General features: G+C 32.7%; 1 protein-coding gene across 5 annotated transcripts in view; it reads right to left on the bottom strand.

Annotated features, from left to right (window-relative positions):
* RCOR3 (REST corepressor 3) overlaps nucleotides 1–15,535 on the bottom strand; it is a 49,920-nt gene that overhangs the window by 32,442 nt on the left and 1,943 nt on the right. For 3 of the 5 annotated variants that reach the window (XM_057725801.1, XM_057725802.1, XM_057725799.1), the window contains exons 3-7: nucleotides 8,543–8,620; nucleotides 5,799–5,851; nucleotides 4,000–4,161; nucleotides 2,435–2,559; nucleotides 1,627–1,705 (exon numbers count right to left, since the gene is read on the bottom strand). In XM_057725801.1, the coding sequence (XP_057581784.1) occupies nucleotides 1,627–1,705; nucleotides 2,435–2,559; nucleotides 4,000–4,161; nucleotides 5,799–5,851; nucleotides 8,543–8,620 (497 nt within the window). Of the gene's footprint in view, nucleotides 1–1,626; nucleotides 1,706–2,434; nucleotides 2,560–3,999; nucleotides 4,411–5,798; nucleotides 5,852–7,985; nucleotides 8,338–8,542; nucleotides 8,621–15,535 lie in introns of all 5 variants that reach the window. The other 2 variants (XM_057725804.1, XM_057725803.1) reach the window with 2 other exon arrangements.

The raw sequence follows: 15,535 nt of genomic DNA, 5'->3' as shown, positions 1-15,535 counted from the left end.
GAAGGGCTTGAATTTAAGGGCATTTCTGCTTGATATATTCTCCATGAAGTAGAAAGTGAAGTTATCTGCTAAGTTTTTTAGGGGAGTTTTTTAGGAGAGATGGTAGGTGATGTGTAGAAAAGGATAAATATTCAAAAAATTGCTTACCTAATTAATTTTATTCAAGATTTATTATGTACTGGGTACTGTAATAAGTGCTTTTACACATATTACCTCTTTGATTGTCAGAACAACCTTTTATTTTAATTTTACCAATGGAAAAAACTGAAAATTACAGGTTAAAAACTGAGAGGTGCTAAGGGCTACACTGAGATTGGAAACTATTTTCTGTAAGCAGCAACAATGTACATGATTGTGCAATTTTCTCCTGCTACACCAGATCAAGAACAGCAACTCGGGCTTCCTAGGTGGCGCAGTGGTTAAGAATCCGCCTGCCAATGCAGAGGTCATGGGTTCGATCCCAGCTCCAGGAAGATCCCACATGCCGCGGAGCAACTAAGCCCGTGTGCCAAAAAAAAAAAAAAAAAAAAAAAAAAAAGAACAGCAACTAATCCAGCATTGTGGTTAGAGAAGGAATAGCAGAAGGGTGAGAGAAACTGGGAGTTAAAGATACTGGGAAGACAGCAACTTAAGTAATTGGTCACTTGGTCTAAGGTTCAGGGAAACAAAGAGATCTGGGAAAAAATGAAGGAATCAAGGAATCTGAGAACATTTAGCAGTAGTAACAAAATCAGTAAAATATCAAGAGTAGGATTTTTAAATTTCATTGATGAAAGATGACAAGGGCCAGAATGGGCCATGGCACTGAGTTCCTTAAGAGGAGGAATGGGAGTCATCAAATTGAATGAAGTCACATTCTGTCTCCAATTTTCAATGCTATTTTCACTATTCCACAGCTGCCTATACAAGCCTTTATCCATCAACATTTGGTCTATTTTTTTCTTACAATTATATAATTCCCTGCCTTAATAAATGAGCATGTATATCAATTTAAAACTTTTCTTCTTAATGATTTTAAGTCACCATTATCACCAAATTGAGGAATATGAGTGCTCTTCTAGTTGGGGATTCTTCCATCTCTTGCTTTGAAGCAGCTTTCAATTTTCACTGCTGTAGGTATACCTGGTACTAATTTCTAATTTTTTTTTAACATGGAATAAACTAAATATTTTCCCCCAAAATTCTACATCTAATATTGTATCATCTGAGGGTGGTTCTACTTTTTTTCTGTGGATTAAAGAATAGGCATCGTGGGGAGTTCCCTGGTGGCTTAGTGGTTAGGTTTCCAGGTTTTCACTGCTGTGGCCTGGGTTCAATCCCTTGTAGGGGAACTGAGATCCTAAGATCCGGTGAGCCGCTCAGCGTGGTCAGAAAAAAAAAAAAAAGAATAAGCATCATGGCAGGGCTTTTATACTTCAGGGTGGATGAGATAACCCTAAAATTACTTAGATCACTAGCTAATTAGAGTTCTAGATGTTACTGTTTTTCCTAAAACCTCCAATTAACAGTGAAATTTACTACCTTCTAACTCACTATATAAAAATGTTTTTCTTAATATGAAGTCCCATTCATTTTCTCCGAGTGGATTTGTAGAACGATTACAAGCCCTCTGGTGATTGTCATTACCTCTTTCTTGGCTTCTTTTTTGGGATCATAATCACTATCATTTCCATCCATTGGGTGTGTTTCTTCCACATCATCATCACTGAAAAAAACCAAAGACTAATAAACTTAATTCATTTATTTTTATTTTATTCCAGTGCTCTTATCAAATTGCAATATACTTGGCTAATAATTTTACTAAATATTTCCCAGGAGATGTCCTTGGGAAGATAAGCTTTTATAATTTAGATTTCTGTAGTGTTTAGAAACATTTATCCTTTTAAGTATATAGAATCATTCAAGCAAACATTTCTAGCTAAAAAACAAAGACCCAATAGGAAAGATATTTAGAAATATCACTTGGGAAAAAGAACACATTTATTAATTTGATATAATACTTATTATTTCAGTTCTCCAGTTGGAGAACTGAAAAAATGATCTTTTATACTACCAGAAAGATATAGGTACAATAATGTAGACTTCAGTTATTCAGATATTTGTGGAAAGACCATCTCCCAGAGAATATATTTCTTAATATATTCTAAATATATGTATTGAATATATCAATACTAAAAGGAAGCATTTGTGATTAGTTAAATACAACTCAACTATAACTCAGTTGCAACTATGAGTTATATGCTTTAACTGGGTATGACTAACAGTTAAGGAGTTGAAGAGAGTTCTTACTGTTAAGATTTCTGATCACTCAGTTCTTCTTATCGGAGCAGAAACATGAATGTAAGGATAAGAAGCATTTGCAGTGTACTGTGATTATTGTTCTGCCTTAGAAAATACAAGCAATACTTGTAACTATATAAAGGCATCAACCCACCTGTCACCCTGATTATGTCTATTGGCTAGTTTACGAGCCTGGCGATCCATTAAGCTTGTTCTGGAACGAGTTTTTTTCCAGGAATAGTAATATTTCACAAGGCTAGCAATTGTCTTATCTGGAAGCTTGAAAAAAAAATCATGTTAATATCAGCAAGTTTATTTCATAAACGCTGATTAACAGAATGAATAATATTTCTGATATTCCTCCCTGATACTTAGCAAACAAAAGCATAGACGAAAAATATTTTCCCAGGTATCGTTATGAATTATAGAGCTAAAAAGTGCAGTTATAGTCTTAGCACCCCACCATACCTATGTCACTAACATTTCTAAATAAATATTCCTATTTATTCTGAGCAGGGAAAGGAGAGAAGGATGTCACAAACTAATATGGTGAGAATGGCCCCAGAAGTCCCCAGCACAATGTTAATATTCCACATTTGTTTTCCTTAAAGAGTTACTCAGTTCTTTTTCCCCCTCTGTAAACTGGATTTTTTAAGTTGATTTATAATTCATATACCATAAAATTCACCAGTTTAAAGTGTACCATTCAGTGGGTTTTCGTATATCAACTAAGTTGTGCAACCATCACTATTTAATTGTAGACATTTTCATAACCTCAAAAAGAAACTTTAAATCCATTAACAGTCACTCCCTATTTTTCCTTTAACCCAGTCCCTGACAACTACTAATCTACTTTCTGTCTCTATGGATTTGCCTATTCTGGATATTTCATATAAATGGAATCATACAGAATGTGGCTCTTTATGTTTGGCCTCCGTTGCTTAGCATAATGTTTTAAAGAAGAGCTATTCAATTCTTAACAATGGATTTTTAAAATCACTTTGTTTTAAATCCAGGCTTTAAAATGATAAATGATGCAAAAAGACTTTAGCTACAAAATAAGGTCTTGGGTATTAAAATGACTAATGATCATGCACCACTGTCATATTGGCAAACAAGGACACACAGTCCAAATTAAAAATGTTCTCTCTGATTATGGGAGACACAGATATATTTGCAAACATTATTTAATTTCCATTCATTCAAGTTAAAGAGTTTAATGCAGCAATGTCTCCAATTTATATTACTTTGACACAATACTAGAAATTTAAGGGCTAGAAATAAAGAGCAGTTTTTATTTAAAAAAAAAAAGCAACAGCACCTGAACAACGTTGAAATAATACAGAATTTCTAAAAATTGGTTTTCACATCAAAGGAATGTAAATTTGAAAATAAAATCCTAATGTTAGAAAAATGAAACATTTAAAAATAAAATTGAAATTGTGATCTTTTTTCCTGAAATGACAAACATCTTTAATAACTCCATTAAACATATAATTAAGTCAGAATAAATGTTAATTTATTACAATGAAATGGCACACAATGATCATGCATTAGAGTAGTAGAAAATAAGACTGTGCAAATATACCTATTTCAAAATATTTTTAAAAATTAAAATTAGATTGGAAAACTTTTTTGTATTTAATAATTAGGAAGTGTTTAACAATAAAATAAGGTATCACTCAGGTATGAATCACAGTAAGAGCAAAATTACCATACCATTTGCTGAATCCTGTGAAAGCTCTTCCCGTGAAAACTAAAGGCTTGTTCAAATAGGACTTTATCTTCCACTGTCCACTCATCCGGAAAGGGAGTGAAATTAGGGAGATCAGCAAGGGACTTCTCAATGTTATGTTTATGCCAGAACAACATGCCAAGTGCCTTTGAAGAGAAATCATTCCCCTTTGGTTTTAATGGACTTATGTTCCATCACACTTAAGAGAGTTAAACACAAATTAGGTTAAAATCTTAAGCCTATGACTTCAACTGAAGATACACTCACAGTTTGGGGCTTTTAATCAGGGGTGCCCAGGTAGCAGACCTCATTTATTAATTTCTTTTAAATCAGGGCCTCAGAACAGTAAATGTTCTTACATACCATATTTGCTGTAGAATCTAGGAAAAAGTGAGCTGAGGAGAGTGGCTATAATTACTAAGGCAGGTTTGTAGGCTCATATCAAGACTTTCACTCACATTTATTCATTTGTCAATGTGTAGAGAAAAATATGCTAAAAGGAAAAATAACCTGTAAGTCAATACGTGAATGAAACTATCAATTATAACACAAAACTAGAAGTGCTTAGTCAAGATTCAGTAGAGAAATATTTATGTTTTAACCTGTTAGAAGTGTACCATGGGCTAATTACTTTTAAGAAGTAAGAATACCTCAACTGCAACTTCATATTTTACCACATATACTTTCTAATGTTCTTTATTATCATAATGTACACAAAATTATTATGAGGCATATTAATAACTTCAAAGACTTTATTACCAAATCACAGGAAAGCCTGAAATGGATAATTTCTAACAATTCAACAACTTTCCCTTCTATTGTAAGTAAGTGGTAGGCCTTTATCTTTACTATAAGGTACTGAGTATCATTTAGGGGATAAAGATTTATTTTTTAAGAAGAGATACAGCACCTTTTTAAATAGTGAGTTTTAATTTCTGTACTTTGGTAATACTCCTTGAAAATGAACATGAAAATGAACATATGTACAGTCACATGTTAAGAATTAACCTTCTCAAATAAATATTAAAAAGAAAGTCAAGGCTTAAAAACAAAATACATGATCAAAGTCTTCAGAATCCGCAGAATAGTTAACTAAATTTAGATAAACATCTCAATTTCACAAATATGATTTTCTATTATTTAATCTCATTACTAACTATAAAGTTAGCTCTTAATAATCCAGGTTATAGAAAATTCACTTATTTTACTATTAATTCTGATAAAGGCCAATTTTATACTTAGTTGAAATGAAATTTAAGAATTTCGATTTCACTTTCACTTTTCCATGTTCTCCATTCCTTACTACTAGGGATAATGAACCATATGTCATATATATCTCCTTTTAAAATTATCTAATTTTTTTAAAGCCCTTTGTGAATTATTTCCTTCAAAATTTAAAAATCTTAAATATTTCTTTAAATAGAAAGTTTAACTTTTAGGTGTTTTAGGTTAAAAAGTCAGAGAATTACCTCTACTTAAAAAAATTTTCCCTTTTTGGTAAGCATTTGCTAGAGTAATCCTGAAGGCTTTCAGATACTTTAAGAACTCAAAACAGATAAGAAACAGAGCTATTGAGAGAAAAATGTTCAAGCCCTTGAGATAAATAATGTTTACAAAAGCAAAATCCTTAATGATGAAAGGTCGGACTTTGCTAGGACTTTTGTAGTATCTATAAGGTTGGCTGAACTTACGCACTTTCTTAGGGCAGAAACTATCATGAGATGTTCTTTGGCTTTGATAAATACTGAGGCAAACCTTAATATTAAAATGTTTCTCTACATACCTGTTCCACATTGTAGCCGTGTTTCTCCTTTGCAATTGCAATATATTCATCCACTGGAATAAAACAATGTTACATAATTAATTATTCTCATTTACTTCATTTGCTCAGGTTGACTTTTTTTTTTCTTTAACAAAGCAAACTTTAAAAACAATTATACTCTAGGGGTAAAAAAATAGCCAAAGTCATTTTCCATGAAATGTTATAAAAAAGACTTTCACTTCTATGAACAGGATCAGAAGCTCATTTGGTTTAAAATTTTACTTAGCATGAGTTATCTCTATGACCATACAGCATATACTTATTAAATTCACCGACATTACTGTAATTATTTTTGTATTAAAAAGAAAGGCCAATCTGTGGTTAGCAAATAGAGTCTAATTACAGTATAAAATATTAGGTAACTTCTGTTGCAGCCTTTATTCGAAGAGACCTAACCATTTAAGACCTCATCTTATGCTTAGAGTTTTCCCAAAGCTTTTACTTTCCTATTTCTGATTACTGTACAAAGGATGGTTTATCTATAGTTTTGCCAGCTATACATAATAACAATTTAAATATGCTTCAGTATCCCTAAAATTTTCTTCAGCTCATCCTGCTATCTATACAAAAAGTGGCTGAATATTCCATTTTTTTCACTCTCAATTATTATAATCAAGCCAATAGAGTTGTTTAAATAAGCACAGCTTCTATGATGATAAATATATATTGGCTATTTCAAGGCCTCACTGCTGAGAAATCTGCCATTTCACATTCAGCAGGACTCAGTTTTATGTGAAGTCTTTCTTGATCCTATAAAATATATATGTAAATAAATAAATTCTTTAAGCACATTTTTGAGAAGCAGTGGTTAAGAATTCTGATCCTAGAACAGCTAGTCTACTGGACTTGGTTCCCAGCCCTGTCACTTGTTTTTGGACTTTAGGCAATTAACTCGACCTTTTTGTACCTTAGTTTCCTCAGTATAAATAGTGATAAAAATAGTACTATTTTTAGTACTCCTCCTCCTAGGATTAAATGAGCTAATATATGTAAAGTCCTTGAAACACCATTTTAAGTACTTTCTAAGAGTTTGTTGTTCTTAATAGTACAGTACAGTTTAATATATAAATATGCTATTATAACAATAATGCTGTTAGATTAACAACTAAGTTTTATGGACGTTATCATATCTCCCTAAGTCTGTAAGCTTTTCATGTAGAAAATCCAAATATTACATTCTACTTAGAACCCATAGTATTTAAACATATGACAGCTCTACATACATGCTGATTAACAAAAATGTCTTACAGTCCTGTAAATAGAAAGCTAAACAGTACCAATCAACCTGTGATTCTCAACCCTGGCTATGCATTAGAATCAGTAGGGGAGCAGTAGTCGTGGCCGAGCGGTTAAGGCGATGGACTAGAATCAGTAGGGGAGCTTTAAAAAAGTAAGTCTTGGCTCCATCCCTAAGATTTCTGATTTAATTAGTTTGAGGTACAGGCCAGACATCAATAGACTTTTCTTTTTTCTTTTTTTAATTTAAAGTTCCCTCAAGTGATTCCAAAGCCCAGCCAGGGGTGAAAGCCACTGCCCTATACCCTCAGTTGGATATTCCACACGGACATACCACTACCAGGACATGTTGGCTTTCTGAATTTTGTTTTCTACTTTGCTAAGAAATGCACCATTGTATAAAACAGTGCTAAAACAGCAAAAGCCAATGACACCCTGATGCTCATTTTGTGAATGAAAACCTTTGCCTATAATGAAGACTGAACCAAAAAATCTGAGAGTCTCTTTCAAGTTTCTCAGTACACAAAATGTACAATTTTGTGTTTTTTGTTAAGAATACCTCAAGGGCATATAATTCCTACATTACCAGCTAGACATTTTGCTGGTACTCTGAAGCTCTTAAATAGGAAAAATTATCAGGTATGCAGAACAACACTCAGTTTTCAGTTTTTACTTCTCTTACTGCATCAATAAGCATGATTTGACTTACTATATGCACATAATATATAGGACATCATTAATTTTCATGGAACTAAATAAACCATCATGGGACATCTTTAAGATTTAGTAAATATTTTAAAAAGACAAGCTTATTTTACAGCTGCTAGAATAGCTGTTCAGTGGTTTTTGTTTGTTTGTTTTAATAAATCAAATGATAACTGAATGGAGGGGTGGGGATCTTAGTTTTGTTACCTGCACGTTTCCTATATCTGATGTGCCGCAAAGGATCAGGTCCGCTACATCACATTGAAGTCTAAAGCCACACCATGATTCAAGGAAGTGCATGGTCAATGATCCAGAAGGTCTCCGTCCAGAAATGGAGAGCACAAAGATGACCTGATTGATGGCTGCTGAAGTCAGTTCTTTCCCCTTTCCTCTTTAAAATGGTAATGATAGTGGGCTCTTGGAAGTTTGAAGGCATTTCTTTACAGCTTCATATACTGAGGAATAGCCTGTGCAGATGTCTACATAGTAACTCCCTCCCCTGCTTGAGGATTTAAGCAGCAATGCCATCAGATCCTAGGTTTTTTCAGTCTTCCTGGGCCTGACACAAATTGGAATGATCAACCCACTATCTTTCAAAAGGAAAAACATTCTAACATAACAAGCTCCATCAAAAAAACAAAACAAAACAAAGACAAACTGATTTCTTATGAGAATCTAAGAGACCCAAAAACAAATATAAGTTGCATTTTGAATTGGCTGATAGATTCCCTATTGACATAAACATTCAATTTCAGAAAACTTACATTTGGCATCTGGGATACTGTGATATGGAGACCATACAAGCATTCCTCCATTGTCTTTATCTGTGTACTTTGTAGCACCTGGGGAAAAAATTAATTATTTTGAATATGATGAACTTTATTTACATTCAAAATAAGTATAAACAAAGTAAGTTTTATTTCTATTTTAGTACAGTACCTGCAAAAGAGGACAAAGAAACAAAGTACAGGAAAACAAAGAGAAGGAAAATAGATTTACACAAAATATAGTAAATATACCATTTATGGATATGAATAAAATTTCACAAACTCTGAAGCTTACCCTCTGTAAATTAAAAAGAAAGACTTTATTAAGCACATTTTATTCCCTTACTTCTTGACAGGTAGTAAATCTGATTTAACCTTCTATATGTTACTTAGGAGTCATTAAAAACTCTGACTTTAAAACCAGAGCGACATACCTTCACATTTCCAGCTATCACTCTCTCCTTCTCTTCCAGTTAAAACCCTACCCATTTCACAAGTCCCAGTCAAAGCATGAGTCCTTTGGTAAAGCCTTCCCAGGCCACTGACTTATAAAGATAGCTTCCAAACCCCACTGCATATAGTAACTGTACCATTCATTTGGCAAACATTCTGCCTTCTTGTCATATATTCATGGCACACAAGTGCTGCATAGATGTTGAATGCATAAATAAATCTCCACCACCAGACCATAAAAAACAAAAAACAAAAAACAAGAGCGAACACCTCAGGTGGTAAGTTAATTGTTTTGTCCGTATCTAAATGGGCCAAGATTATTATAATTTTTAAATACTTGTATCTGCTTTTTATGGTTTTTATTTAATTTTGTTCTCTTTGCTAGGAGTCTGTCAGTTATTTCTTTTTAGAGTTAATTTCATTTATTACTTTTTATATTTATAAAAGTTTGTACTCTATGTAAAAGGAAAACACAGTCAAACCATGTAAAAGTTAATAATGCTATTTCTTCTTAATGTAATCTACCTCTAATCTAGAAGCATACTATTGCTGTTTCTAATTTATTTCTAATCTGTTATAATTTAAAAAGTCAGAAAAATAAAGCTCTATTGAAACTGCATGTAAATTAAGAATAGACAAAATGAATGAAAGGCTTGACACAGCTATCCCAGAGCCAAGTCCATGCCAGTAAGTTCTGTCTTTAAACACTCAGTGGTCTTTTTCCGGCTTCTTCCTAATTCTTAGGTGCATTCAAGTTAATTAAAACTATGAGCTGTTGATAGTCAACAGCAACTAATGACTAGAATTCCAAAATCACTCACAGAAAACATTAATAGAATTCTGAGGTTAAACTGTAATCATTTATAAGATTATAAGATATTCAGAATAAAGAACATTCATTTCCAGGGGTAAAGGTAACTTCTACTATACTCCCAACTAGAGACTTTAGACTTTATCTATCAAGCAATAATTTAACATCATTCAGCTGTTCTTTATTTTTGGATAATCATAATACATCACTACTGTATATTCAATCAACAAATTTTAGTTAAAGAATGACATACTGTTAGTGCAATATGAAGCTAAAATTAAGTTCTGTTTTACTATAAGGAAAAATTAGGGATGAGAAAAAGCAAAAGAGAGAATACTATAAAAGTGTTAGAAACAGCATAACTGCAAAATAAACCTAAAAGCAAAACCTACTGCATTTTGCCATAAGTATCTTTAGTAAGAGGATAAAAATAGGAGCTGAGAATTTAAGAAAATGCAAGTTAGAAGGACATTATCTAAAATTTATATTCAATGAAAATAAATTTTAAGCTGTCTTTAAAAAACTTCAATATTAAGAGATATATTTAATTTTTAACCACATAAAATAAAAACACAAAAGCAAAATAGCTAAGCCACTCACTGGAAATAAAACAGACATCTAAGTTGATCAGAAGCCTTTATTTAATTAATAAAATCTATTGCTATTTCTACTGAGTATCATAAACTTCAATCCTTTCATATGGGACTGATTCTTTTTCACAATGCATTGTGACAATAAGATAATTTAAATAATACTTAATAGAACATGGAATGCAACAAAGAAAGGTTTCCATTAAGTCTCATGTCTTAATAGCACACATGCTTAATATTTAGACTTATTTCTTTCCATCTGATTCTTGTATCATAGAAAGTCTGAATTAAAATATTTTCATTAAATATCTCTTCTTAAACAGATACAAACAATTTTTTTTTTGGTATACCTACCAATGAAGAACAACAGTTAAGTTTACTCAAAAATTCTTAGCACTGTAATTAAGGACTCGATCTTCTGACACAACCTGGCATCCAAACTGTGGGGACAAATAGCTCTTCTAATGGGGGGGGTGTGGTGTGGGTGGGTGTGTGTGTGTGTGTGTGGGTGTGTGTGTGTGTGTGATCATGTCTGTCTGGTGGCAGAGAATGCCTCATTAGGCATTTCGCAATGTTCTTTCCCTAACTCTTGAATTGGACTCCACCATTTTCAATCATATATGTGTCTAACTAGGACCAAAGGATGACTGATGTTTATAGGAAATGAGAGAGATTTCAGTATAATAGTGAAGAGTGTAACCATCGCAGAGCCAGACACCAGGTTTGGATCGCTGCTCTGCCACTTCCTAGCTTTGTCACCTTGAGCAAATTTACTTAATCTGTCTGTGCCTCAGTTTAACCCATCTTTAAAAATAGGGATAATGAGAGTACCTTCCTCAGAGCTGTTCAAAAATGAAGCGGATTCATATACGTAAAGTACTGGGTATATGGTAAGCACTATCTAAGACTTATTATGATTACTACTATATGCTTACTGAAGGCAATTCTTTAAGTTCACTTCTTTCTCTACGCTGGAAAGGCTTCTTTTTAACTTATCAATCAAATAAAAATATAAATGTATAAAATCTCATGGGGCTCTAACTCAAATGGCTGATGACCTCTCTAACCAACCCTTTGAAAATGAGACTGAATAGCTGAAATGACTTTTTTGTTTTACTGACAACTTGGACCTGATTCCTCTCCTATAAAAGAATAGCAGAAAGTATCTTGCATTATTAAAAACAATTTACCTCTCAGGATGATTTGCAATCAGTAAAACTTTACCCTTTCTATCATAAAAGTTGAAGTAAACCAAAATATTTAAGGGACATAAACCCAAGGTTTATTTTGCTTTTATCTGTAACACTGTTTAAGATTATACCTCAAAACTGTTTGATATTCAGAAATAATACTGAGAATCCAATTTGACTCAGCAACAAAATAACCAAGGCCTTAGAAGTAGCCTATCTTCTGAACGGATACAAAACAAAACAAAACCAAACCTAGACAGAAAGCAACCACAACTTTAAAAGACTATAGTAGCACAATAGTTATGAAAATAAAATTATTGGATAATCAGTTTTTTAAGTATTAAATGAAACAGAAGATCAATGCTTCTAAAATCTTTTAGATTTTCTTAACTGCAGTTGGTAAAATACATTTATGAGACCAATTTGGGGAAAACCAACAAGAAAAAAAACAAAAGTATAATTCTGACTAGCATTTCTATACCAATAGCAAATTTCAAAGGAAGTACAAAAATATAAATCTTCCATTTCTTTTAAGATTTCCTTTAAGACATTCAAACTAAAGATTTTGATGGAAATCATGGAATAAATATTCTATATAAATAACTTAAATACTGAGATCAGTAAGGCTTTTGAAATATTTTTTTAAATTCTGCTATTTATAAACTAGGCTCTGAACTATATACTTAATTCACCAATTTCAAACTAAGCTAAACAAAGACATTCCAAGCGGTACACAAGCATGAATAAGTTTTCTGGGAAGCAATTTTCAGAACTTCAACTTCCCTATGTTTTCTTTCCCAAGAAAATCTGCCTGAGAACTCACCTGCAGTCTAAGCTATATGCTTATTCTACTTCTGATCACCTTCTTCACAAATGTCCGTCCCTCACTTTAAAAAAAAAAAAAAAGGCAGGTCTCTCACCCATCCCAAATCTTACAAGAGTAAATTTAAAAACCTGTATGATGCCAAATGAACATCAGCCAAGCTCTCCTTTACTTAAGGCACCATGACTATTACAATTTTAATTAATTATGCATTAACTGTAATAACTCAAGCCAGAAGAGAGTTAACACTTAGAATTTTATGTTTACAAGAATACATACTATGATGGCAGAGAAACTGGACAGATGATCAATAAAACACTTTCAAGTACAAAAATGTATTATAAATTCTATGGTGAAAATGCATGGAAATGATTTCAAAAACAAAAAGGAACACTGTTAGGAGCCTGTTCATATATTTTATAAAATAGTTACTACCACATTACTACAGTATTTACATTTAATTGGATGCATTTAAAATAAGGATATAACAACTTTATTTCAAAGTATTAACATTTTCCATACACTGGTGATTACATTTATCAACTAATAAACTCAGTGACAAATAACAGATGACAACTTAAAAATATGTGAATCTGTTTTTTCAAATTTCTTTTATGAGTATGCAAGCAAAATATTTTGAAGGCCACCACTTTATATACATTAATTTTTACTTAATCTTGTCGTATAGTCAATATTATCTCCATTTTACAAATGAGAAAAAATCTTTGGATACATCAGGCACCCAGTTCATCCAAGGTCACCACGCCATAGTGGCTAAATGGCATATGATAAGAGGTAAGACTCATAATCACCACACAAAACTGCTCCTCATGATGTAAGCATAGTCAGTAGGCACTAAATAAAAGTTGGGAAAGCCTCTAGCAAAGAATCAAAAGGAAGGGTCACCTAAAGAATAAAAAATCCACTTAGTAAATTTTTATAAAGGCATTCTTAGCAATGATCTGTCAATTAACATAAACTCTCCTAACTTCAGTAATTCCAATTTGTCTCAGTTCTTCTCATTTTCTAAAATACTCACTTTAATAATTCATTCTTTCTGTGCTTAATTTCTACCATCACCACTATCAGCTCCTCCAATAAAAATATCCTCCACAAAAAAATCCTCTTTTAATTTTCCTACATTCTGATCATAATAATCTTGATACCTAAGGAATTTTTCTTCCAAATGACTTGGATGGCTACCGGTAAACAATCTTCATGAAGATAGATTGAGTGGTTTATGAGACTAAAAATAACAGTATGAAAAAGAGAAAAGGAAAGGGAGCTAACCATTTTTCAATTTCTATCACTAATTAATAAACATCTTTTTAGCTCTCCAAAGAAATATGTTTACGTTCTCACCCAATGATACTGAATTGATGTGGAGTAAAAACTTCGCACAACACAGAATAAGACAGAGCAGCGGTACTATGGTGAAAGGCATAGAGGCTCAAAATTTCCTTGTAAAAGGTGTCTGATAATTGACAATCTACATTTGCTTGACAAGATTTGCCTATAACAACTATACAAAAGCCCATCTAAGTTTAAATGATAACTGGTTTTAGTTGTGTCCTTGGGTTCAATATTCTGCAGATTATTAAGGAGAAAATGAATACAAACATACCTCGTTTTATCGTGCTTCACAGGTACATTGATCAAGTCTATAGGCACCATTTTTCAAACAGCATTTGCTCATTTCATGTCTGTGTCACATTTTGGTAATTCTTACAATATTTCAAACTTTTTCATTACTTTATATTGTTAAGGTGATCTGTGATCAGTGATCCTGGATGTTACTATTGCAGTAAATGGTTAGAATTTTTTAGCAATAAAGTATTTTTTAATTATGGTATGTACATTGCATTTTTGGACCTAATGCTATTATACACTTTTATATGCATTGGGAAAACAAAAAATTCATGTAACTTGCTCTACTGTGACATCTGCTTTACTGCAGTGGTCTAGAATCAAACCTGCAGTTATCTCTGAGGCAGGCCTGTAGATAAATTTAAAGAATATGACATTTGTCCTTATTCTAATAAGAAACATCAATTACAGTCTGAGTAAATTTATTGAAAATTTAAATTCAAAAATTGTAATATCTGTGATTTTTTTCCTCAAATATTCTACGCAGACAAAATACGCAAAATATGATGATCAAGCAAATTGGATAATCCAAATAGTGGCCATGTCAAACCACATAAAAAGTATTCTGTACTTTTAATGAATTATTTTTCAAACTCTGAAATCTGTTCTAGCATGTGTTTGCTTAAAATTTGTTCCAAAAATTGTTACAGTGATCAGACCATGGCACGCATAAGTTTGTTCCAGCATGAAATCTGGGTCTTAAATACAAAACCCCTAATCAACTTGTGTATAGTCGTCTATGAAATATAAACCTACTTAACTGGGGAAAAAGATAGGTATGTTTATTATGCTGCTGAGTTCTAATCTGGAAATAAGTTTATTCCCAAAAAAGCAGGATACCAATGAAAGCCCCAAATCAGAAAAGTACGTATGTATTCAGAATCATTCTTCACAGTTATGAAATTTAATCTTCACTGAGTAACTGCCATTCGCCCAGTCACAAAACCTTGGCAAGAATTCCCCTAAGTATTTTCAATTCCATTTCACAGCTAGGGAAACCGAGGTTTTGGGAGGGCCAGTGACTTGCTCAGGGCACAAAAAGAAGAGCTGAGTAATTAACTCAGTCTATCTTAAGCCAGAGCAAGCACTTTCCAAATGTCAAGCTAAAACCTGAGGCATCACAGTAATGTGAAAGTGCCCGTTCACCTACTAGTTACGTTAATAAAGAAAATGTTTCGCAACATTTAAAATTATTTGAAGCCCTCCAGCACACGCACTGGCAGTTTTTGAATAAAATGTACCAACAGCCATGTCATTCAGAAGGCAACTCTGATCTAGTGAGCACTCTTGTGTCATTGTTTTTACCTACTGAAAAATAGCCTGTACTGACAATCCTTTTAACATTCATTATTTTACCCTCTCCCTTGGGACAAGAAAAGCTATCTAAACCCTAAAAATCTTTAAATGGTTGGTAAATATCACTTTACATTACAGTAATGGGCAGGAGAAGAATGAAAATACCCATCGGTACGCTAT

The sequence above is a fragment of the Hippopotamus amphibius genome, chromosome 3 (genome assembly GCF_030028045.1).
Source record: "Hippopotamus amphibius kiboko isolate mHipAmp2 chromosome 3, mHipAmp2.hap2, whole genome shotgun sequence".
Taxonomy (NCBI): Eukaryota; Metazoa; Chordata; class Mammalia; order Artiodactyla; family Hippopotamidae; genus Hippopotamus; species Hippopotamus amphibius.
This window is presented reverse-complemented; position numbering and strand designations above follow the sequence as displayed.